General features: G+C 42.1%; 1 protein-coding gene across 1 annotated transcript in view; it reads left to right on the forward strand.

Annotated features, from left to right (window-relative positions):
* LOC132888109 (sodium- and chloride-dependent GABA transporter 3-like) overlaps positions 1–24,026 on the forward strand; it is a 70,302-nt gene that overhangs the window by 16,833 nt on the left and 29,443 nt on the right. The window contains exons 4-8 of the mRNA XM_060924105.1: positions 16,095–16,173; positions 16,335–16,467; positions 16,691–16,825; positions 17,160–17,263; positions 19,258–19,382. Coding sequence (XP_060780088.1) covers positions 16,095–16,173; positions 16,335–16,467; positions 16,691–16,825; positions 17,160–17,263; positions 19,258–19,382 — 576 coding nt within the window. The remainder of the gene's footprint in view (positions 1–16,094; positions 16,174–16,334; positions 16,468–16,690; positions 16,826–17,159; positions 17,264–19,257; positions 19,383–24,026) is intronic.

Consider the following 24,026-nt stretch of genomic DNA (forward strand, 5'->3'; position numbering starts at 1 on the left):
TTCAGGGACCTGACCGCTGCTTGTTTGGAATAGGGATACATAGTCCATTTGTAACATTGTTCATTTAACCAGTGCTAATTTAGTATTAGCTGGCGGGAGGGCGGCGGCACGGTGGTGTAGTGGTTAGCGCTGTCGCCTCACAGCAAGAAGGTCCTGGGTTCGAGCCCCGGGGCCGGCGAGGGCCTTTCTGTGTGGAGTTTGCATGTTCTCCCCGTGTCCGCGTGGGTTTCCTCCGGGTGCTCCGGTTTCCCCCACAGTCCAAAGACATGCAGGTTAGGTTAACTGGTGACTCTAAATTGACCGTAGGTGTGAATGTGAGTGTGAATGGTTGTCTGTGTCTATGTGTCAGCCCTGTGATGACCTGGCGACTTGTCCAGGGTGTACCCCGCCTTTCGCCCGTAGTCAGCTGGGATAGGCTCCAGCTTGCCTGCGACCCTGTAGAAGGATAAAGCGGCTAGAGATAATGAGTGAGAGTGAATGAGTGGTGGGAGGGCACACACTCCCCAGCCACTTTATTAGGAATGTCCATACACCTGCTGTTTTATGCAGTTATCTAATCAGCCAATCCCTTGACAGCAGCACAATGCATAAAATCATGCAGATACAAATCAAGAGCTTCGGTTAATGTTTACTTCAAATATCAGAATGGGGAAAAATCGTGATCTCTGTGACTTTCACTGTGGCATGGGTGTTGGTTTGAGCCAGATGGACAGGTTTGAGTATTTCAGAAACTGCTGACCTCCTGGGGTTTTCACACAAAACAGTCTCTAGAATTTACACAGAATGGTGTGAAAAAAAGTGAGCAACATTTCTGTGGGTCGAAAAGCCTTGTTGATAAGAGAGGTCAGAGGAAAATGGCCTGATTAGTTTGAGTTTCCAGGAATGATGTAAAAACTCATAGCAACTCTTTACAACTATGGTGAGCAGAAAAGTATCTCAGCATGCAACAGCAGAAGACCACATTGGGTTCCACTCCTGCAGCCAACAACAGGAATCTTAGCATCAAGAACAAATTCCTATTAAAGTGACCAGTGAGTGTATACTGTAGTGAGAAACACTACCGTAAATTTCCATTGTGGATGGAGAGATCTATACTTCAGTGTTATCAATTCTAAGTCTGGAGAGGACATTTGTTCAGTAATGTCTGTGAAGGTGCACCAAGCATTGCTGAAATATATGCGCACACTGCGGCCTTTGTCCTTTCTGGATTCAGTGGTCTGGTTTGATCACTAAATAGACTGACCTGCTAACTCAATAGCCACATTGGGGATGTTAGCATTTAGCCAGGTTTTGGTAAAAAAAAATGAGGTGCAGCTTTTCATTGCATGTGAAGAAATCCATAGTCTCAGCTTCATGGTTTTGTTGACTGTGGACTAGGTGTTTGTGATGAACAGGCTGGGTAGACTTGGTTTCTTCTCAAGCTGTTTAGCCGGATGTGAATGCCTGCTTGCTTGCCCTGGGTCTTCTCTTGTTTTGTCCTGTGCTATCTCCTCAGCAGGGTGGTAATCCAGAAAGGTAACAATGTGCAGAGTAGCTTGTCTGGATTGTTGGGAGGTGGAGGTAGAATAAAACCTTTTCCTCCAAGATCTAGCCTTTCTTGTAGACTGTATGTTATGTGAGCTCATCCTGACTAAACTGGCTTAGTGAGGAGAGCCCCAGGCCACTACGTCCATGCTCACCTCCATCTTGGAATCACATCATGATGGTAGCAACAGAATGATTTCAGAAGTCTACAGAAACATTCGGTGTGGCAATTGACAGAGGAATGCATCCAATCTAATCTTCATACAGCAAGATGATGACCCAGCACACACTGCCAACACAAAAGAAGAATTCAATAAGGGGAGTAGAAGGTTTTAGACTGGCCAAAATCAGTCACCAGACCTTAGCCCAGTTGAGCATTTTACCTCTTGAAGAGAAAACTGAAGAGAAAACCCACCACCCCACCCCCAAAACAAACAACTAAAAGAAGCTGCAGGACAAGCCTGGAAAAGCTTCACAAATGAAGAATGCAACAGTTTAACAGTCAAGCTCCAGTTAGTTCAAAATACAGTAGCAAGAGTCCTTACTAGAACTAGAAAATATGACCACATCACCCCTGTCTTATCCACACTACATTGACTCCCAATCAAATTTCTTATTGATTATAAAATACTACTATTGACCTTCAAAGCATTGAATGGTCTCACACCACAGTACCTGAGTGAACTTCCAGTCCTTTATGACCTGCCATGCCTACATAGATCAAAAGGTGCAGGCTATCTCCTGGTACCTCGTATAGTGAAGGCTACATCAGGGGGCAGAGCCTTTTCTTACAAAGCCCCACAGTTATGGAACAGCCTTCCAAGTAGTGTTTGGGACTTGGACACAGTCTCAGCGTTTAACTCTAGGCTGAAAACATATTTGCTTAGTCAAGCCTTTTGTTAATGGTGTTTATGAAGTAAAGGTGTAGATCTGGAGGGTCCTCAGATATAGAGTGTTTTGGTAAACTGGGATGTATGGATGCTGTCAGTCCCCTACTCGCTTGCTCACTCGAGTTTGTTGACCGTGTAGTGGCTGGCTGCTTTGTCATGGGGCTCCCTTATGCCAGTGTTTACCTTCTGGCTCTCTCCTTTTAGTTATGCTGTCATGGTTAGTTTTGACGGAGTCCCTGCTTGTACTCAACGCAAAATGTATACTGTACCTATTTATTCAGGTGACATTGGGCATACCGAGCAACCTGTGTTTTCTCTCTCCCCCCGCCCAATCTGTCCCTCTGAGTTACATGTCAATCCTGGGATCAAGGTGCTGACCTCTTCTGCTCCTCGGACCTGCCTGATCCATCCTAATGCCCTATGTCTGGCTGGAGTCTCATCACATCGCTCCTGTGGAGGACGGCCCCATATGGACAGTTGAAAGTCACACTTGGAAGACACTCTGGACACTTACAGTAATGCTTTTGTGGCTGAGGACTACAGTTGGCTTGCTAACTTTGGAACTGCAGTTGTCATGAACAGTTTTGCACTCAAGTTTCCATTAATGAAGAGTTATAACATCAATGAAACCGACTTCATGTTAAAACTGTGAATGTTATAGTCATGTTGTCTGTTGTTGTCCAGGTGAGGATTGGGTCACTTTTAGGTCTGGTTCCTCTCAAGGTTTCTTCCTCATGTCATCTGGGGGAGTTTTTCCTTGCAACTGTTGCCACGGGCTTGCTCACTGGGGATAGATTAAGGATAAAAATTGCCCGTGTCTTGGGTTATTCAGATTCTGTAAAGCTGCTTTGGGACAATGTCTATTGTTAAAAGCGCTATACAAATAGACTTGACTTGACAGTTTGGTGATGGCACAGGTTCACCAGCTTGATGCAGTTATTGTAAGCAAGGGATTTGCGGCCAAATATTAAGCATTATTTACTTTAATTTAAGGCAATGTTTTCAAATACTTTTTCTCAAGTACAAAATGTCAAACTTTAAGTTGTAACCAGTGTTGTGTGTAACGCATTACAAAGTAATGCGTTACAGTAATGTAACTACTTTTTTCGGGTGAAAAGTAGTGTAACGCACTACCACCGAAAATTTGGTAATGAAATGTAGTTCCTTTTCCAATTCGGCAAAACGTTACTTTCCGTAGGGACATATTTGACGGCAACACCGCTTCTCAGCTTCACGCTTGCGCAATAGTCTCTCATTTCACACAGCTCTCATTTCACACAGTAGGGCATAAGTAGAGGCTGATGGCATGATGAAGACAGCAAGCAGCGAGAAGCAGCCAGCAATAACTTTTGAGGGATGGAAGTATTCTCATTACTTTGAACTCATTGAAACAAAGGGGAGGAATGTGAGTGTTAGGTGTAAACTCTGCCCTGGCCAGAAAGTTTTATCCACTGCCATTGATTCAACTGCTGACCTTTCTAAGCATTTGAAAGGAAAACATGCTAACATGAAGCTTGTAGCTCAGGATCCCCAGGGAAATGATGATGGGCCAAGCCCAAATAAGCAGCTAAAACTTCATTTTCACGAGGTAACTAAACAACAGTTGGACAAACTTGTCGCTTCATTCATCATTGAAGAAATGTTGCCCATCAATACTTATTATTAAAAAAACAAGATGGCTTCCACTGCATGTGCAGGTGCTGCAGGCAGAAGCAAAATTCGAATAAAACCTAAAATCTATCGCACAGATTCAGGAGAGGTCATTGTGGAAGATGAGTTTTTAAACTTTCTTTTTATTAAGATCAAAACTGTGAAACAGGATGAGATTGTTTTGATGGCTGTGGACCATTTTGGATCAGAATGGATTACAAATTCTACCAAACTGCTCTTTGAGTTATGCCCTGGTACCACTCGCAAGTTTGTGGCCCACAATGGGCCACAAAAAGATTCAAAGAATGTTAGGAGTTGCCTTAAGCTCCTTAATGAAGCTGGTGAAAACGTTCCTCGGTTTGTTTCCCACCATCTTGATGAATTACCACCTGTGACTTTTAGCAGCCTTGATGTTTCGTGTCTGCTTGGTAAGATTGAACAACTGAGTGCAGATATTAACACCATGAAACAGGCTGTGTCCTTGCAGACTAACATCTGCAATGATCTGCGAATTATCACTGCAGACATAAACCAACGTCTGGACATTATTGAACAGCCTAGAGCAAATCAGGACAGAGGGCCTACTTTCCAAACCAACAAGTCTGGAACAAGTCAGAGAGTGTCTATTCATCAAGTCTGTGAGAAGACCCAAGATGGTATGGAGTGCCAGATCAGTGAGGAAGACTCAAGCCAGAAGGTGGAGAATTCTGCCTCGAGCCTGGATGGACCAATCTGCACTGCAAAGGTACATCATAATGTGGCATGGAGTGAAGTGGCTGCTACCTCACCCTGGATCCTGGTCCAGGGCACTAGGAGCAACAACCGACGTAAACAGGTTCCTGTAAATGCTGCTGTTAACACCAAGCCTTGCCTGAATCATCCCAAAGGAAAGAAGACTGGTGGTATTGTTGGGACTGGTACTGGTGGAGATATTCAAGTCATAAAGTCTAAGCTGGTGAGTGTGTTTGCAACAAAATTTTCACCTGGTGTAGACTCTGAGACTTTGACTAGTTATAGGGAAAATAAACTTGGACGCCAGGTAACCTGTCAAAAGTTAGAAACTGTGCAAAGTTGATTCAGTTCCTTTAAAATAACTGCAGAATGTAAAGACGTGAGTGAAATGTATAACCCAGAGCTGTGGCCTGAAGGCACTTTTGTGCGTCGATTCTATGAGGCACGTAAACCCAAGCCCACAGTGGGGCTACAGGCAGTGATGAATGTGCCTTCAATGGGGGCTGGGGTGTATGATGCCCAGTGTTAGCTACAGTGATGGTGATCAGAGTGGTGTCTTACAACTCACGAGGCTTACGCCTAGGACAGTCTGCTGGGGACAGAGCACATCGTGCTGTTGTTGACCAGCTACTGGAGACCACTGACATTCTCTGTTTGCAAGAGACATTTTTAGCCAAACAGGACCTTGATAAACTTAATTCTGTAAACAGTGACTTTCATGGAGTAGGAGAGTCCACAACAGATCTGAGCAGTCAAGTGCTGCTCGGTAGAATTCCTGGTGGTGTGGCCATTTTGTGGCGCAAGAACTATGATCCAATGATTAGTGTTATTAGATTAGAGGTGGACTGGTGTATCGCAATTAAAATTGTGCATGATATGAATGTTTTTATTATTTTAAATGTTTATACCCCATATGACTGCTATAAAAATGATGATGAATATATGAATAGATTGGCATTTTTAAATTCTTATATTAAGGAGTGTACATGTGCAAATGTTTTTGTGATGGGTGATTTTAATGCAGATATTTCTGATGAGAAATCTCTCTTTGGTCGGCATTTGATGCAGTTTTGTCATGACAGTAAACTGTTTTTTTTCCAGTATGAAATTACTCCCTGTAGATAGTTTTACTTATATCAGTGAAGCATGGCACACAACGTCCTGGCTGGATCATGTAGTCTGTACAGCTGATGCTCATGAAAGTTTGGAAAAAGTAGAAATTTTGTATGGGCTCACTACCACTGATCACTTGCCTGTCTCTATGATGATAAATGTTGATAACTTATCTGACTACAGCAGTTTAACACAAGATGGCGCCAACGGGACCAAAGTAAATTGGGCTAAACTATCCAAAGAGGATGTTTTATATTATTGTTGGAGGTCAGATGTTCTCTTAAGGGAGTTACAGCTGCCAATGAATGCTGTTTTATGTTCAGATATTAACTGTGATGTCACTCATTGTAATGATCTTTGTAAAATGTACAACAGCATAGTGAGTGCTATACACGAGTCCAGTAGACCTCTACATACTCACCCCAAAAGGGCTAACAACATCAAGCCTGGTTGGAAAAAGTATGTGGCTGACCATCAAGAAGCTGCTAAGATGGCTCATAGGGCCTGGGTTATAGCTGGTAGGCCTAAACATGGACCAGACTTGGAGCATAAGAAACTTGCCAATGCTAGATATAAATATGCAGTGCGCTTTGTTGAGAAGTATGAGCAAGCCTTAAGAGCTCACTCTATGGCCCAAAACCTGCTTGGTAACAATGTCATTGAGTTCTGGAAAGAGGTAAAAATTACAAATAGAGCTAAAGCAGTACTATCATGCCACATTGAAGGTGTATCTGGTGCAGATAATATAGCAAAGCGGTGGAGACAACAATATGCAGCTTTGTTTAATTGCATCAAAAGTGAACCCTATTGTGTAGGTAAGCTAAATGAGGAAGTGATTCACTTTACACCTAATGAAGTTTCTCATGCTATAAAGCAACTAGCCGATAATAAATCTAGTGGCAATGATAATATCACTGCTGAACATCTTAAATTAGCCAGCCCCAGAATTGCAGCATTGTTGTCTATTTGCTTCACAGGACTGATGACACATGGGGTGCTACCTGACACTATGCTCACAGTTACATTAGTGCCAGTTATAAAGGACAAGGCAGGTAAAATAGGTAGTTTGGACAACTACAGGCCCATTGCCTTAGCCAGCATTCTTCCCAAGGTTTTAGAGAAGATGCTGCTAGACAGACTGTGTGAGTTTATCTATACCACAGAAAATCAATTTGGTTTTAAGCCTATGCACAGTACAGATCTCTGTATATATGCCTTGAAAGAAACTGTTGAATCCTATAGGAAAAATGGCTCAACAGTATTTCTGGGGTTTATTGATGCTTCTAAGGCATTCGACAGAGTGAATCACCATAAGCTCTTCACTAAACTCATGCTTAGAGGTGTACCTGGATGCATCATATGTATTCTGGTTTATTGGTACGGTAGACAACATATGCAGGTGAAATGGGGAAATAGTCTATCCTCTCCCTTCAGTGTCGGTAATGGAGTGAGACAAGGGGGACTTCTATCCCCTGCTCTGTTCAACCTTTACATGGACAGTTTGTCCAAACAACTGGGTATGTGTAAGACAGGATGCCTGATGGGGAATACTGTCTTAAACCATCTGATGTATGCAGATGATCTGGCTATTATGTCACCCAGCACTGTTGGGTTCCAGCAGCTCCTGAATATATGCTCTGAGTATGGTGTTGAGTTTGATGTACAGTATAATGCAAAAAAGAGTGTTGTGCTGATATGTAGGACCAAGGAGGATCATAAAGTGTCCTTTCCAACGTTTTACCTTTCAGGACAATTATTATGTGTATCAAGCTGTATAAAATATCTTGGGCACATCATCACTGACAAGTTGGAAGATGATGATATGTATAGGCAGAGATGAATGTTGTATGTTCAAGCAAACATGTTAGTAAGAAAATTTCACTATTGTTCTGATGATGTGAAAATAATCTTGTTTCGTGCCTATTGTACCCCTATGTATGCAGACCCATTATGGGCCAGTTACAAAAAAGAGACTCTTCGTAAACTCCAGGTAGCATATAATGACTGTCTGAGGATATTGCTGAAAAAGCCCAGGAGTTGCAGTGCTAGTAAACTGTTTTGTGATTCAGGTCTAAGCTCTTTACAGGCTCTCTTGAGGAACCTAATGTTTAAGTTCATGTTTCGGCTGGATAAGTCTCAAAACTGTATTATAATGACTCTCACAAGCCCCAGATGCAGCTCTGTCAGATATCAGTCATATTTGCGGAAACATTGGTATGGATGCCTGTTAAGACCGTCATGATTGATAATATGTTTGTATGTATCTGTGTTTTTTTTTATGTATGTGTATGTCTTGTTATTGGGCCTAGAGCCTGTAATAAAGTTTATAATAATACTGTTGAATCTCCCAGTTTCAGAAAGATACTTAGCAAGATACCACTAACAGGAGACAGACACCCATGGTCAGATCGTAAAACTTTTACACACTATCTGGATGAATGTTATCTGAAAATGGAGACTGAATTAAAGACATCTTTCGAGAGTTTGCAGTATGTGTCAACCACAGTGGATATATGGAGTAGCCGTAACAGAAGCTTTTTGGGAATCACTGTGCACTGGATCAATCCACAAAACTTTAATTGTGAGAAAGCTGCCATCGCTTGCAGAAGAATTAAGGGAAGACATACATATGATGTTATAGGCTTTGAATTGGAACAAATTCACTCAGCGTTTGGCCTTTCACATAGGATCACCGCCACCGTTACAGACAATGGGTCGAATTTTGTTAAAGCTTTTAAGATGTATGCACCCCCCCCGAGCCTGACGAGGAGGAAGATGAAGAGCAATGTGTAGTTTTCACAGATATGGAAGAGTTGCTTGGCACCACAGAGGGTCAGTTTTCTCTTCCTCCGCATTTTAGGTGTGTCTCGCATACACTCAGCTTGATCTCATGCAATGACATCGACAAATGACGGTCATCAAACAGTGACTCAAAAATTGTGTACAGGAGTGCCACGGCGAAGTGCACTGCTCTTTGGACAAAGGCAAGCCATTCTACCGTGGCCTCTGAGACTGTCGATGAAATATGTGGGAAAAAAATTGTGCCTACATCAACAAGGTGGAATTCATACCACGATGCCTTGTCCCGTATCATTGAAATACCGGCCCAGGATTTGAATACGCTTTGTACGAGACTGGACTGCAGAGCCCCAACAGAGCGCGAACATCTATTTCTAAAAGAATACTGCACTGTTTTGAAACCGCTGACAATAGCACTTGACATCTTGCAAGGCGAAGATAACTGTTACTATGGGAGTCTTCTACCAACCCTGGAGATCCTGATGACCAGGATGCTGGCTCTTCAAAATGGACTGTCGAGGATGACCACAGGCCAACCGGGGGTAATTGTACAGGTAAGCCAATTCTTAATATTCTAACTTAAAGTTAGTATCCTAGACATATGCTTATCCATAACGTGCATTTCTTCGTAAATATTCTAAATTTTGATACATGCATTAATTACGCTTCGATAGAGTGAGTCATGAGCCTGAAAATAGGCTTAGGCTACAGTATGTCTTTTCATTTTGCCCTAGGCCATCAAGATACAATTTGCACCAGTGTTGGAGAGCAGCGAAGCTTTATTGGCTGCCTTGACGTTGCCGAAATTTAAAGTATGATGGATAGGGGCAGCGGAGTGGAGACAAGAAGCACGTGCGCTTCTCGTCGCGGAGTGTCGCACTATACCACAGGATGCAGAGCCAGCTGAGAATAAAAACCGAGAAGTTGCCGCACACAGCAGTGCCAATGAGAAGGACTTTTTTTCTTTTGATGATGAGGAGGATGAAATCATGTCCTTTTAGCGCAGATGCAGAGGTACTTGAGTACATGAGATCAGGCTCAGAGTTAGGAGTCCTCAACCGTTTCCCCAGAGTGAAAGCTGTGTTCATGAAATACAACACTGCCACACCATCCAGTGCACCAGTGGAAAGGCTGTTCAGCCTGGGAGGTTTTGTGCTGACCCCCAGAAGAAACAGACTTTCCGATAAACATTTTGAAAGACTACTCCTGATGAGGTATAATCACACATTTTGTGCTGATCTAGAATAAGTTGACTGCCACCCATGCTATAGCTTTGGCCTTTGCACAATACTTTTTTTTCTATCTTTTTCTTGCCATGATCACACTGTGAAGAAGGGTAAGCAGTAACCTTTTTTAATGTTGGGGCTAGTTTTGTGTTAAGTTGTAGGCCTATTATGCCATTTTATTTGATTTACTCAAGCCATCAACATCAAACTATTTTGAGGTTATTCTATTTTTCTGTTGGATTTATATGAGGCATGTTTTATTTTGAGACATATGAGTCATTTTGAAGTTGTCATCACGTTCCTAAGGAGCCTATATTGAGGCTGTTATTTGCTGCTGTTTCACAGGGCTTTGGTGGTGAAGCCTGTAGCCAAATATGTTCATGTCAAGTGCAGAATAAAGAGCATAAAAGAAATGCCTGTTATGTCATCAATAGAACTTTCTGTAGGCGGTCTACAGTAGGCCTACACATTTAGGAACAATGTGGAGTACTGCCCAGACTCAAGCAACACAAAAGTAACGTAAAAAGTTACTTTACATAGAAGGTAACCAAGTAAAGCAACGGATTACTTTTTAAAGAAGTAACGAGTTAAGAGCAAACACTACTTTTTAAAAGTAACTTCCCCAACACTGGTTGTAACACATCTAGATGTGAATATCATGAAATAAAGCAGGATTTTTTTTAATCTTCTTTTTCTTTTGGCTGTTCCCGATTAGGGGTCGCCACAGCGGATCTTTCATCTCCATTGCTCCTTGTCTTCCGCATCCTTCTCTACCACACCTGCCACTTTCATGTCCTCTCTCACCACATCCATGTATCTCCTCTTTGGCCTTCCTCGTTTTTGTTTGCCTGGCAGCTCCATCCTCAAAATTCTCCTTCCCACATGCTCTGCATCTCTCCTCAGGATGTGCCCTTACCATCTCAGTCTCATCTCTCTTAGCTTAATTCCCAAGCTCGCCACACGTGCTGTCCCTCATCCTGTCCAACCTCGTCACTCCCATCGCAAACTTTAACATCCTCAACTCCACCACCTCCAACTTTGCCTCCTGCCTCTTCGTTAAGGGCACAGTCTCCAATCCATACATCACAGCTGGTCTCACTACTGTCTTATACAGTACATCTTACCTTTCACTTTTGCTGGGACTTTCCTATCACAAATGACTCCCAAAATCCTTCTCCAACTGCTCCACCCTGCCTGGACTTTATTTCTCACCTCACTATCGCAGCCCCCATATTTTTCTGCACAGTTGACCCCAAGGTACTTGAATTCACCAACTTTCTTTACGTCTACTCCTTGCATCTTCACTACACTCTCATCCCCATTCTCATTAATGCACATGTATTCTGTTTTGCTACTGCTCACCTTCATTCCTCTTTGTTCCAATGCATACCTCCATCTCTCCAAACCCAACTCGACCTCCTTTCTACTTTCACCACATATCACAATATCATCCGCAAACATCATGTTCCATGGTGACTCTTACCTTATTTTGTCCGTCAAGCTATCCATCACAATGGCAAACAAAAAAGGACTCAAAGCAGATCCTTGATGGAGTCCCACATTCACCTTGAACCATTCAGTTGTTCCAACTGCACACCTCACTGCTGTTTCACTGTTCTCATACATGTCTTGCACCACTCTAATATACTTTTCATTCACTCCACTCTTTCTCATACAATACCATAACTCATCTCTTGGCACTCTATCGTATGCCTTCTCCAGGTCTACAAACACACAATGTAGCTTTCTCTGGCCTTCTTTGTACTTCTCCATTAACATTCTTAAAGCAAAAATTGCATCCGACATGCTCTTCCTTGGCATAAACCCGTACTGCTGTTCACAGATTGCTACCTCTCTTCTCAATCTTGCCTCCAATACCCTTTCCCATAGCTTCAAGGCGTGGCTCATCAATTTTATTCCTCTGTAATTACTGCAGCTCTGTACAACCCTGATTCCAAAAAAGTTGGGACAAAGTACAAATTGTAAATAAAAACGGAATGCAATAATTTACAAATCTCAAACTGATATTGTATTCACAGTAGAACATAGACAACATATCAAATGTCGAAAGTGAGACATTTTGAAATTTCATGCCAAATATTGGCTCATTTGAAATTTCATGACAGCAACAAATCTCAAAAAAGTTGGGACAGGGGCAATAAGAGGCTGGAAAAGTTAAAGGTACAAAAAAGGAACAGCTGGAGGACCGAATTACAACTCATTAGGTCAATTGGCAATAGGTCATTAACGTGACTGGGTTTAAAAAGAGCATCTTGGAGTGGCAGCGGCTCTCAGAAGTAAAGATGGGAAGAGGATCACCAATCCCCCTAATTCTGTGCCGACAAATAGTGGAGCAATATCAGAAAGGAGTTCGACAGTGTAAAATTGCAGATTATAGTGCAGATTATAATTCAGAATTCATTGTTCCATCAATGATGGCAAGCTGTCCTGGCCCAAATGCAGCAAAACAGGCCCAAACCATGATACTACCACCACCACCATGTTTCACAGATGGGATAAAGTTCTTATGCTGGAATGCAGTGTTTTCCTTTCTCCAAACATAACGCTTCTCATTTAAACCAAAAAGTTCTATTTTGGTCTCATCCGTCCACAAAACATTTTTCCAATAGCCTTACGGCTTGTCCACGTGATCTTTAGCAAACTGCAGCTGAGCAGGAATGTTCTTTTTGGAGAGCAGTGGCTTTCTCCTTGCAACCCTGCCATGCATACCATTGTTATTCAGTGTTCTCCTGATGGTGGACTCATGAATATTAGCCAATTTGAGAGAGGCCTTCAGTTGCTTAGAAGTTACCCTGGGGTCCTTTGTGACCTCGCTGACTATTACATGCCTTGCTCTTGGAGTGATCTTTGTTGGTCGACCACTCCTGGGGAGGGTAACAGTGGTCTTGAATTTCCTCCATTTGTACACAATCTGTCTGACTCTGGACTGGTGGAGTCCAAACTCTTTAGAGATGGTTTTGTAACCTTTTCCAGCCTGATGAGCGTTAACAACCCTTTTTCTGAGGTTCTCAGAAATCTTTGTTTGTGCCATGATACACTTCCAGAAACATGTGTTGTGAAGATCAGACTTTGGTAGATCCCTGTTCTTTAAATAAAACATGGTGCCCACTCAGACCTGATTGTCATCCCATTGATTTGAAAACACCTGACTCTAATTTCACCTTCAAATTAACTGCGACTCCTAGAGGTTCACATACTTTTGCCACTCACAGATATGTAATATTGGATCATTTCCCTCAATAAATAAATGACCAAGTATAATATTTTTGTCTCATTTGTTTATCTGGGTTCTCTTTATCTACTTTTAGGACTTGCGTGAAAATCTGATGATGTTTTAGGTCATATTTATGGAGAAATATAGAAAATTCTAAAGGCTTCACAAACTTTCAAGCACCACTGTAATAAGCATATCTTTTTATGGTGGTGTAGTGGTTAGAACCATTGCCTCACAGCAAGAAAGTCCTGGGTTCGAGCCCAGCAGCCGAGGACAGCCTTTCTGTGTGGAGTTTGCATTTTCTCCCTGTGTCTGCATGGGTTTCCTCTGGGTGCTCCGGCTTCCCCCACAGTCCAAAGACATGCAGGTTAGGCTAATTGGTGGCTCTAAATTGACCGTAGGTGTGAATGTGAGTGTGATTGGTTGTTTGTCTCTGTGTCAGCCCTGTGATGATCTGGCAACTTATCCAGGGTGTACCCCGCCTCTCACCCATAGTCAGCTGGGATAGGCTCCAGCTTGCCTCTGACCCTGGCCAGGATAAGTGGTTACAGATAATGGATGGATATCTTTATTTTTAAGCTCATCACAACCTCCCCCATTTTTACTACTTTGACATAACCTGGAGACTATCTCTCCCCATACCCTGTAATCCTTCTCTGCTGGGTAACTTAAGAGTATAGCCTGCTACAATTTACAAAATGTTTTAATATATTTTAAAGGCAAAATTCACACACACACACACAAAAAAAATTTATATATATATATATATATATATATATATATATATACACACACACACACACACACACACACACACACGTACATACAGGTGCTGGTCATATAATTAGAATATCATGAAAAAGTTGATTTATTTCAGTAATTCCATTCAAAAAGTGAAACTTGTACAGTATATTATATTCATTCATTACACACAGACTGATATATTTCAAGTGTTTTTTTATTTTATTTTAATGATTATAACGGACAACTAATGAAAACCCCAAATTCTGTATCTCAGAAAATTAGAATATTGTGAAAAGGTTCAATATTGAAGACACCTGGTTCCACACTCTAATCAGCTAATTAACTCAGAACACCTGCAAAGGCCTTTAAATGGTCTCTCAGTCTAGTTCTGTAGGCTACACAATCATGGGAAAGACTGCTGACTTGACAGTTGTCCAAAAGACGACCACTGACACCTTGCACAAGGAGGGCAAGACACAAAAGGTCATTGCTAAAGAGGCTGGCTGTTCACAGAGCTCTGTGTCCAAGCACATTAATAGAGAGGTGAAGGGAAGGAAAAGATCTCATCTCATTACCTGTAGCCGCTTTATCCTGTTCTACAGGGTCGCAGGCAAGCTGGAGCCTATCCCAGTTGACTACGGGTGAAAGGCGGGGTACACCCTGGACAAGTTGCCAGGTCATCACAGGGCTGACACATGGACACAGACAACCATTCACACTCACATTCACACCTACGGTCAATTTAGAGTCACCAGTTAACCTAACCTGCATGTCTTTGGACTGTGGGGGAAACCGGAGCACCCGGAGGAAACCCACACGGACACAGGCAGAACATGCAAACTCCGCACAGAAAGGCCCTCGCTGGCCACGGGGCTCGAACCCGGACCTTCTTGCTGTGAGGCGACAGCGCTAACCACTACACCACCGTGCCACCCCGGAAGGAAAAGATGTGGTAGAAAAAAGTGTACAAGCAATAGAGATAACCGCACCCTGGAGAGGATTGTGAAACAAAACCCATTCAAAAATGTGGGGGAGATTCACAAAGAGTGGACTGCAGCTGGAGTCAGTGCTTCAAGAACTACCACGCACAGATGTATGCAAGACATGGGTTTCAGCTGTTGCATTCCTTGTGTCAAGCCACTCTTGAACAAGAGACAGCATCAGAAGCGTCTCGCCTGGGCTAAAGATAAAAAGGACTGTACTGCTGCTGAGTGGTCCAAAGTTATGTTCTCTGATGAAAGTAAAGTTTGCATTTCCTTTGGAAATCAAGGTCCCAGAGTCTGGAGGAAGAGAGCAGAGGCACAGAATCCACATTGCTTGAGGTCCAGTGTAAAGTTTCCACAGTCAGTGATGGTTTAGGGTGCCATGTCATCTGCTGGTGTTGGTCCACTGTGTTTTCTGAGGTCCAAGGTCAACACAGCCGTGTACCAGGAAGTTTTAGAGCACTTCATGCTTCCTGCTGCTGACCAACTTTATGGAGATGCAGATTTCATTTTCCAACAGGACTTGGCACCTGCACACAGTGCCAAAGCTACCAGTACCTGGTTTAAGGACCATCGTATCCCTGTTCTTAGTTGGCCAGCAAACTCGCCTGACCTTAACCCCATAGAAAATCTCTGGGGTATTGTGAAGAGGAAGATGTGATACACCAGACCCAACAATGCAGAAGAGCTGAAGGCCACTATCAGAGCAACCTGGGCTCTCATAACACCTGAGCAGTGCCACAGACTGATCGACTCCATGCCACGCCGCATTGCTGCAGTAATTCAGGCAAAAGGAGCCACAACTAAGTATTGAGTGCTGTACATGCTCATACTTTTCATGTTCATACTTTTCAGTTGGCCAACATTTCTAAAAATCCTTTTTTTGTATTGGTCTTAAGTAATATTCTAATTTTCTGAGATACTGAATTTGGGATTTTCATTAGTTGTCAGTTATAATCATCAAAATTAGAAGAAATAAACATTTGAAATATATCAGTCTGGGTGTAATGAATGAATATAATATACAAGTTTCACTTTCTGAATGGAATTACTGAAATAAATCAACTTTTTCATGATATTCTAATTATATGACCAGCACGTGTGCGTGTGTGTGTATATAAACATGAACTATGAACACTAATGGAGTATACAGACATTAACATGATAATTTGTGTATATTCCGTTCTCTCTTCCTCAGACAGCTGTATTACTGTTGTAAATAATGCCAACTGGACCAGACGGGTCAACTCAACATCAGCAGCCACTGAGTTTTGGGAGTAAGTGTCATATACATGCAAATGTAGTAAAGCTTTTAATCAACATCATTTCAGCAGTTCCAAAATTTAGCTGAGATGGACTATGTATTAAATCCATACTGAGTTACACAAGTTACAGAGAATATTATGCTATCATTTATTTCCATGATATTACTGTACAGGCGAAGAGTGCTTTCTATCTCTAAAGGTATTGATGAAGTAGGTAACATCAACTGGGAGATTCTGCTGTGTCTAATTGCAGTGTGGATCATATGCTATTTCTCTATATGGAAAGGAGTCAAGTCCACTGGGAAGGTGAATGTGTGCTTAGGTTCCATTATTGGCTATTCAAATAAATATGTTACCATTAAAACCATATCAGTTTCTGAATTCATTTTTTCTACTTTGTTCTAGTTCAGTTTCTATTGCATTTTTTAGTCAATAATCATGATTAAGTCATAAACACTTAAAAAAAATTCAACAATGGAACTCATTTTACATGACATTACTTAATGTGTTTTCCGTCCACTGTTCTGAGGTGGTGTATTTCACAGCCACATTCCCCTATGTAATGTTGCTGGTGTTGCTGATTCGTGGACTGACTCTCCCTGGAGCCATGCAGGGTGTTATTTTCTACCTCTATCCTGACTTCCAGCGACTGTTGGAGCCTCAGGTGCTGTAAGCGCACAACACACAAATAGACACAGGACTAACAATTTACACAGTGTTACTTTTACAGACCTTGATTATTAAAATACTTTACCACTCTTATAATGGAATGATTTGAGTTGTCTGTTCTTTAAAAAAAACAAACAAACAAACAACAAAATCTGTCAGTATTTAAAAAAAAAAAATTCTTGTTTACTTTTAAAAGTTTGGCTTGACTGCAAAATTTGACAAAACCAAATTTATGATTGATAACTGTTAATAATAAAGTGACTTTCAAGCCCATTAACAAAGTAATTGTTTCTCACTGCCTTCAAAATTTTGTTTGTGTGGGTGTGCAGGTATGGATGGAGGCAGCCAGTCAAATTATCTTCTCTTATAGTATAGGTGTGGGAATATTGACTGTGCTAAGCAGCTACAACCAATACAACAACAACTGCTACAGGTGACCTGAATGTTGTGTAACCTAACATTTCTCTCCCATTCACTAATAATAATAATAATAATAATAATAATAATAAAATGTTTTCCACATTAACTTTTACAGGACTAAAAACAAGTGTTGCCAGGCAAAACAAACCTTACCTGGTAGCACTTCTGATGAATATGAAGGAAGATATCATGCAAAAAAAAAAAAAAAAAGAAGGTACCCTATGGGTACATGTGGCTACTGCTTATAAATAAAATTGTTTTCGGATACCATGTCCATACAGTAAATATAGCTGTATGTTTACTCTACGAGGCAGTAGCCACAAAAATGAAGTGTAATCCAAAAATGAACAATTTAAAAATCACAGAAGTAAAATATACCAAGTGTCTGTTCTTTATATTATTCTACTCTTACCCCTTACAGTTTTCAAAACTGAAACCTCAGAACCGAGGCTGACATACACACTCTATCGCCATGACCCAAACTCTTATTTCCAGGAAATGGCCCAGCGCTAGAGCTCAGTGGAACTCACTTTCCCTCTGTAATAAGCATAAACATGTCTGAAAGCGATTTCTTTAGTCTAGTCCATTTATTTCAAATGGTGAACCGAATTGTCGACACTCACCGGCCATTTTAATCGGAGCATGCGCAGTGTGCGACTGTTACACTCTTACATTCTTACAGCATGATGACATAGTGGCTAGCGCCTCTATGAGGCAGTAGACACACACACAAAAGAAATTGACCTTTTTGTTGACCTTGACCATATGACCCTCAAAATATTGGAGGCTCTATTTGAGAACAATGCTCATCTATCCTGAAAGTTTAATGAAGATTGATCCAGCCATTTTCCCATAATATTGTTAACAAAAAAAAACAAAGAAACCCGACTGAAAAAAAAAATACCTCGCCCCGCTTACTCCGTAGCCAGCGAGGTAATAAGGCACCATAAATCTCATCTCATTATCTCTAGCCGCTTTATCCTTCTACAGGGTCGCAGGCAAGCTGGAGCCTATCCCAGGTGACTACGGGCGAAAGGCGGGGTACACCCTGGACAAGTCGCCAGGTCATCACAGGGCTGACACATAGACACAGACAACCATTCACACTCACATTCACACCTACGGTCAGTTTAGAGTCACCAGTTAACCTAACCTGCATGTCTTTGGACTGTGGGGGAAACCGGAGCACCCGGAGGAAACCCACGCGGACACGGGGAGAACATGCAAACTCCACACAGAAAGGCCCTCGTCGGCCCCAGGGCTCGAACCCAGGACCTTCTTGCTGTGAGGCGACAGTGCTAACCACTACACCACCGTGCCGCCGCACCATAAATTAACCTGAATAAATTTGCAACATGTTATTGAATGGAGATAATAAGGTCATTGGTATAAATACTGAAACTTGAATAAATTAGCCACCATATACTGATTAATTTAATGATGCATCATAATGCAGGTGGCTTACTTATATTATTGTTGTTTTTTTTTAAACAGTGATTCGTGTGTTAAGGCTAAAGCCGATGGTTTAAGGTTAAGTAATGCAGTTAATCTTAGTTCCCTGTACCTTAATGTAAAGCATGATATTATTATTATTATTATTATTATTATTATACACAGTTCCTTTCTGAGACACAAGCATTCAGCTGTAAGGCATCTTGATTTCAGCCATGCACAGTAGAATAACAATGTGATGATACTTGACCGCAGTTCCTTGCTCAGTGTAGTACATTTGTCTTGAAAATCATCCCTTTGTTAAAAACTCCAGCAACACAAAGTGCTACTGTGATTGTGGGGAGGGACTGTCTAGTCATCAGAACTTTTTCAGCCTCGCTGGCTCATCACTGGTCATAAAACTACTAGTAAAAGTAATCACTTAAAGAATTTTGATCGTGATATGATCTAAAAAAGGCCTGATAGTCACAGTTGTGAATAATAAAATATATTAGCAAGAATATCATAGATATTATGCCTCACTGACTGTAATATAATTGTTTATCTGTGTTTTAGGGACTGCTTTTGGCTGTGTCTGCTAAACAGTGGTACCAGTATTGTAGCAGGCTTTGCAGTGTTCTCAGTTCTGGGCTTCATGGCTCATGTGCAAGGTGTTCCTATAGATGATGTGGCAGAGTCAGGTATTACTTGTGTGAAGAAAAAAAAAAAAAGTATAAATTGTGTGTGCACTCACTGACCATTTTATTAGGAACACTCATACCCCTGCTGTTTTATGCAGTTGTCTAATCAGCCAATTCCTTGACAGCAGCACAGTGCATAAAATCATGCAGATACAAATCAATCACTTCAGTTAATGTTCACTTCAAACATCAGAATGGCAAAAATTGTGATCTCTGTGACTTCATTGTGGCATAGCCGCTGGTGTCCGATGAAACTGCTGATCTCCTGGGGCTTTCACACCCAACAGGCTGTACAGTTTACACAGAATGGTGCAAAAAGAGAACAAAACCTTGAGTGAGCAACAGTTCTATGAGTGGAAATGCCTTGTTGAAAGAGGTCAGAGGAAAATGGCCTGGCTGGTTCGAGCTGCCAGGAAGGACATAGTAACTCATAGAAATCACTCTTTACAACTGCAGTGAGCAGAAAAGTATCTCAGCATGCAACAGCAGAAGATGATATTGGGTTCCACTCCTGCCAGCCAAGAACAGGAATTTTAGAATCAAGAACAAGTTCTTATTAAAGTGGCGTGTGTGTATCTCTCTCTCTCTCTCTCTCTCTCTCTCTGTGTGCATACACACACACACGCGCACACACACACACACACACAGTGGGGCAAAAAAAGTATTTAGTCAGTCACCAATTGTGCAAGTTCTCCCACTTAAAAAGATGAGAGAGCCCTGTAATTTTCATCATACGTATAACTCAACTATGAGAGACAAAATGAGAAAAAAAAAATCCAGAAAATCACATTTTCTGATTTTTAAATAATTTATTTGCAAATTATGGTGGAAAATAAGTATTTGGTCAATAACAAAAGTTCATCTCAATACTTTGTTATATACCCTTTGTTGGCAATGACAGAGGTCAAACGGTTTCTGTAAGTCTTCACAAGGTTTTCACACACTGTTGCTGGTATTTTGGCCCATTCCTCCATGCAGATCTCCTCTAGAGCAGTCAGTACGTTTACATGCACATCCAAATCGAGCTGCTGTCGGTAATTGAGCAAAGGGTCCCAGCAGGGGTGCCAGAGAAATCCAATCCTACATGCACAAGTGAAATCGGGCTATTGTGCAAGGTGCATTGTGCACCCGAGCCACACGTGGCGCTACACGCCCCATCGTGTTGGTACACTTCCGGTTGTCGTCATGAAGAAGAGCTATAGTGTTGCCAGATACTGCTGACGTGTTCCAGTCCAAAACATGTTCAAATCTGCTAAAATGCACTTAAAACCCCCAATCTGGCAACACTAGCCGTGTTCAAGCTGTTAGGCTTGCTCTAACAGACTATGGCTATAAACTGTCCGGCGCAGACCACTGTTTTGTAAGACAACTTATTTTGCACAATAATATTTTTCTAAAGTCCATTTTTTGCTTACAAAAAAATATTTTTTTTTGCTTAAAATTTAACTTATGTCTTAATAAACACACAAAAAGTTCAATTGTTTTGTTTTTATTGACATTCTTCAGATGTTGGACACACACACACACACACACACATATATATATATATATACACACACACACACACACACACACACACAAATACAATGACTTGTTTATGTACACAATTCACAGCTATGCAACAGCTGTACAGATGTATTTGGTGATACAGTAAGTGAGCTAAATTTTAACAGTGCAAACAATGCCACAAAAAGAAAAGATTCATGCCGTTGTCATGATTCGTTGTCATGCCGACCGAGGCTGTTGTGTTTCCCGCTTGTGGTCTCGTCACTCGTCACTTCCGGAAGTAGCTCGACAAGTAGCTCGATAGGGTATACATGCACAAAGTAGCTCGGCAGAAATCGCATAAACTAGGTCGTGTAGCTCGATTCCGAGAAATCAAGTTCGGTTCAATTTCAGCCGAATTAAGGTGTATACATGGCATTTTGAACTTCAATTTCAGTCGAGCAACGGCAGAAATTCGATTCTCTCTATGTGCATGTAAACGTAGTGAGTGATGTTTTGGGGCTGTCACTGGGCAACATGGACTTTCAACTCCCTCCAAACATTTTCTATGGGGTTGAGATCTGGAGACTGGCTAGGCCACTCCAAGACCTTGAAATGCTTCTTACGAAGCCACTCCTTCGTTGCCCGGGCAGTGTGTTTGGGATCATTGTCATGCTGAAAGACCCAGCCACGTTTCATCTTCAATGCCCTTGCTGATGGAAGGAGGTTTTCACTCAAAATCTCATGATACATGGCCTCATTCATTCTTTCCTTTAAACAGATCAGTCATCCTGGTCCCTTTGCAAAAAAACAGCCCCAAAGCATGATGTTTCCACCCCCATGCTTCACAGTAGGTATGGTGTTCTTTGGATGCAACTCCGCATTCTTTCACCTCCAAACACGACAAGTTGAGTTTTTACAAAAAGTTCTATTTTGGTTTCATCTGACATTCTCCCAATCCTCTTCTGGATCATGCAAATGCTCTCTAGCAAACTTCAGATGGGCCTGGACATGTACTGGCTTAAGCAGGGGGACACGTCTGGCACTGCAGGATTTGAGTCGCTGGCGGCGTAGTGTGTTACTGATGGTAGCCTTTGTTACCTTGGTCCCAGCTCTCTGCAGGTCATTCACTAGGTCCTCCCATGTGGTTCTGGGATTTTTGCTCACCGTTCTTGTGATCATTTTGACCCCACGGGGTGAGATCTTGCATGGAGCCCCAGATCGAGGGAGATTATCAGTGGTCTTGCATGTCTTCCATTTTCTAATAATTGCTCCAACAGTTGATTTCTTCACACCAAGCTGCTTAGCAGATTCAGTCTTCCCAGCCTGGTGCAGGTCTACAATTTTGTTTCTGGTGTCCTTTGATAGCTCTTTGGTCTTGGCCATAGTGGAGTTTGGAGTGTGACTGTTTGAGGTAGTGGACAGGTGTCTTTTTATACTGATAACGAATTCAGACAGGTGCCATTAATACAGGTAATGAGTGGAGGACAGAGGAGCCTCTTAAAGAAGAAGTTACAGGTCTGTGAGAGCCAGAAATCTTGCTTGTTTGTAGGTGACCAAATACTTATTTTACCGAGGAATTTACCAATTAATTCATTAAAAATCCTATAATGTGATTTCCTGGATTCTTTCCCCCCATTCTGTCCCTCATAGTTGAAGTGTACCTATGGTGAAAATTACAGGCCTCTCTCATCTTTTTAAGTAGGAGAACTTGCACAATTGGTGGCTGACTAAATACTTTTTTGCCCCTCTGTGTGTGTGTGTGTGTGTGTGTGTGTGTGTGTATATAATTATATATATATATATATATATATATATATATATATATATATATATATATATATATATATATATATATACACACACAGTATATTTTTTATATATTTTGTGATATCACAAGAGGTTGACTGGCTCTCAGCGGGACCCTTCAATTAGTGCAAGGACACAAAGGTTAGAATAAATAATGTTATGCCAGGGGATCAAACAGAAAAGGTATCTCAAAGTCCAATGTTCAAACGAGGATGGATTCCCAAAAGTCAAACTCAATGTCTCTGGCTTTAGAACAACAAAATTATAGGCATGTTTCCTTCAGTCCAATATCCTTTTCACAGAACAAACAAAATCTTCTGCCTTACTTTGAGTCCAATCAACAATCCCTGTAGTCTTCAGCCTGGTGGCAGCCCAGTAGCAGGCGTTCATAACACAGGTAAGTATTTCAGTGCAAAAATCCCTCAGGTAAGAATTCCAGATAAGAATTTCAATGAATACTCTGCCCAGCAGGATCCACTCAGCAAGAGAGTCCATGAACCTCGCTCCTCTCTCCTCCACCTTCACACAGAGTTTTGAGCTCCCACAAAGCCCTCTTGCTCATTAGGCCCTCATTGGCCACAGGTGTGTTACCGTATTGGGTGCTGGGGGGTGAAGTTCCTAACTCCACCACCAGATGGAGTTATAGCTGCCAGTGGTTGGAGCCATCTGTGTGGAATATAGCGCCCCCCAAGACGCAGCCTCTCGGGATAATACACATCCCCCCCCCCCCCCCCTCAGGACTGACGTCCTCGTTGGGCTGAAGGTCGCGAAGAGGGCATCTCACCGGGACAGGGCATCCGCATTGCCATGGCGCCTGCCAGCCCTGTGGACAACAGAGAAGTTAAACGCTTGCAAGCTTAAAAACCATCTGGTAACCCTACTGTTTGTCTCCTTGTTCTTGGCCATCCACTGCAGAGGGGCGTGGCCAGAGATCACCATGAAACGCCAGCCCAGGAGGTAATATCGTAGGGACTCCAGGGCCCAGGTAATGGCAAAACGCTCCTTTTCAACTGTTGAATAGTTCTTCTCTCTTGGGAGTAGTTTTCTGCTTAGATATAGGATGGGATGTTCCTCACCTTCATGCACTTAAGCGAGTACAGCCCCCAGCCCCACCTCTGAAGCGTCTGTCTGAACAACGAACTCCCTCTTGAAGTTTGGTGCCACCAGAACCAGACTGTAACAGAGGGCCTGCTTCAGGTTGATGAAGGCCGCCTCTGCCACGGGATTCCACTTCACCATTCTTGAGTGCCGTTTGGTTGTCAGATCTGTCAGGGGTGCAGCAATGGAGGCAAAATTGGCAATAAAACGCTGGTAGTAGGCCCAAAAACGACCTCACCTGCTTCTTTGTGA

This window comes from Neoarius graeffei, chromosome 6 (assembly GCF_027579695.1).
Source record: "Neoarius graeffei isolate fNeoGra1 chromosome 6, fNeoGra1.pri, whole genome shotgun sequence".
Classification (NCBI taxonomy): Eukaryota; Metazoa; Chordata; class Actinopteri; order Siluriformes; family Ariidae; genus Neoarius; species Neoarius graeffei.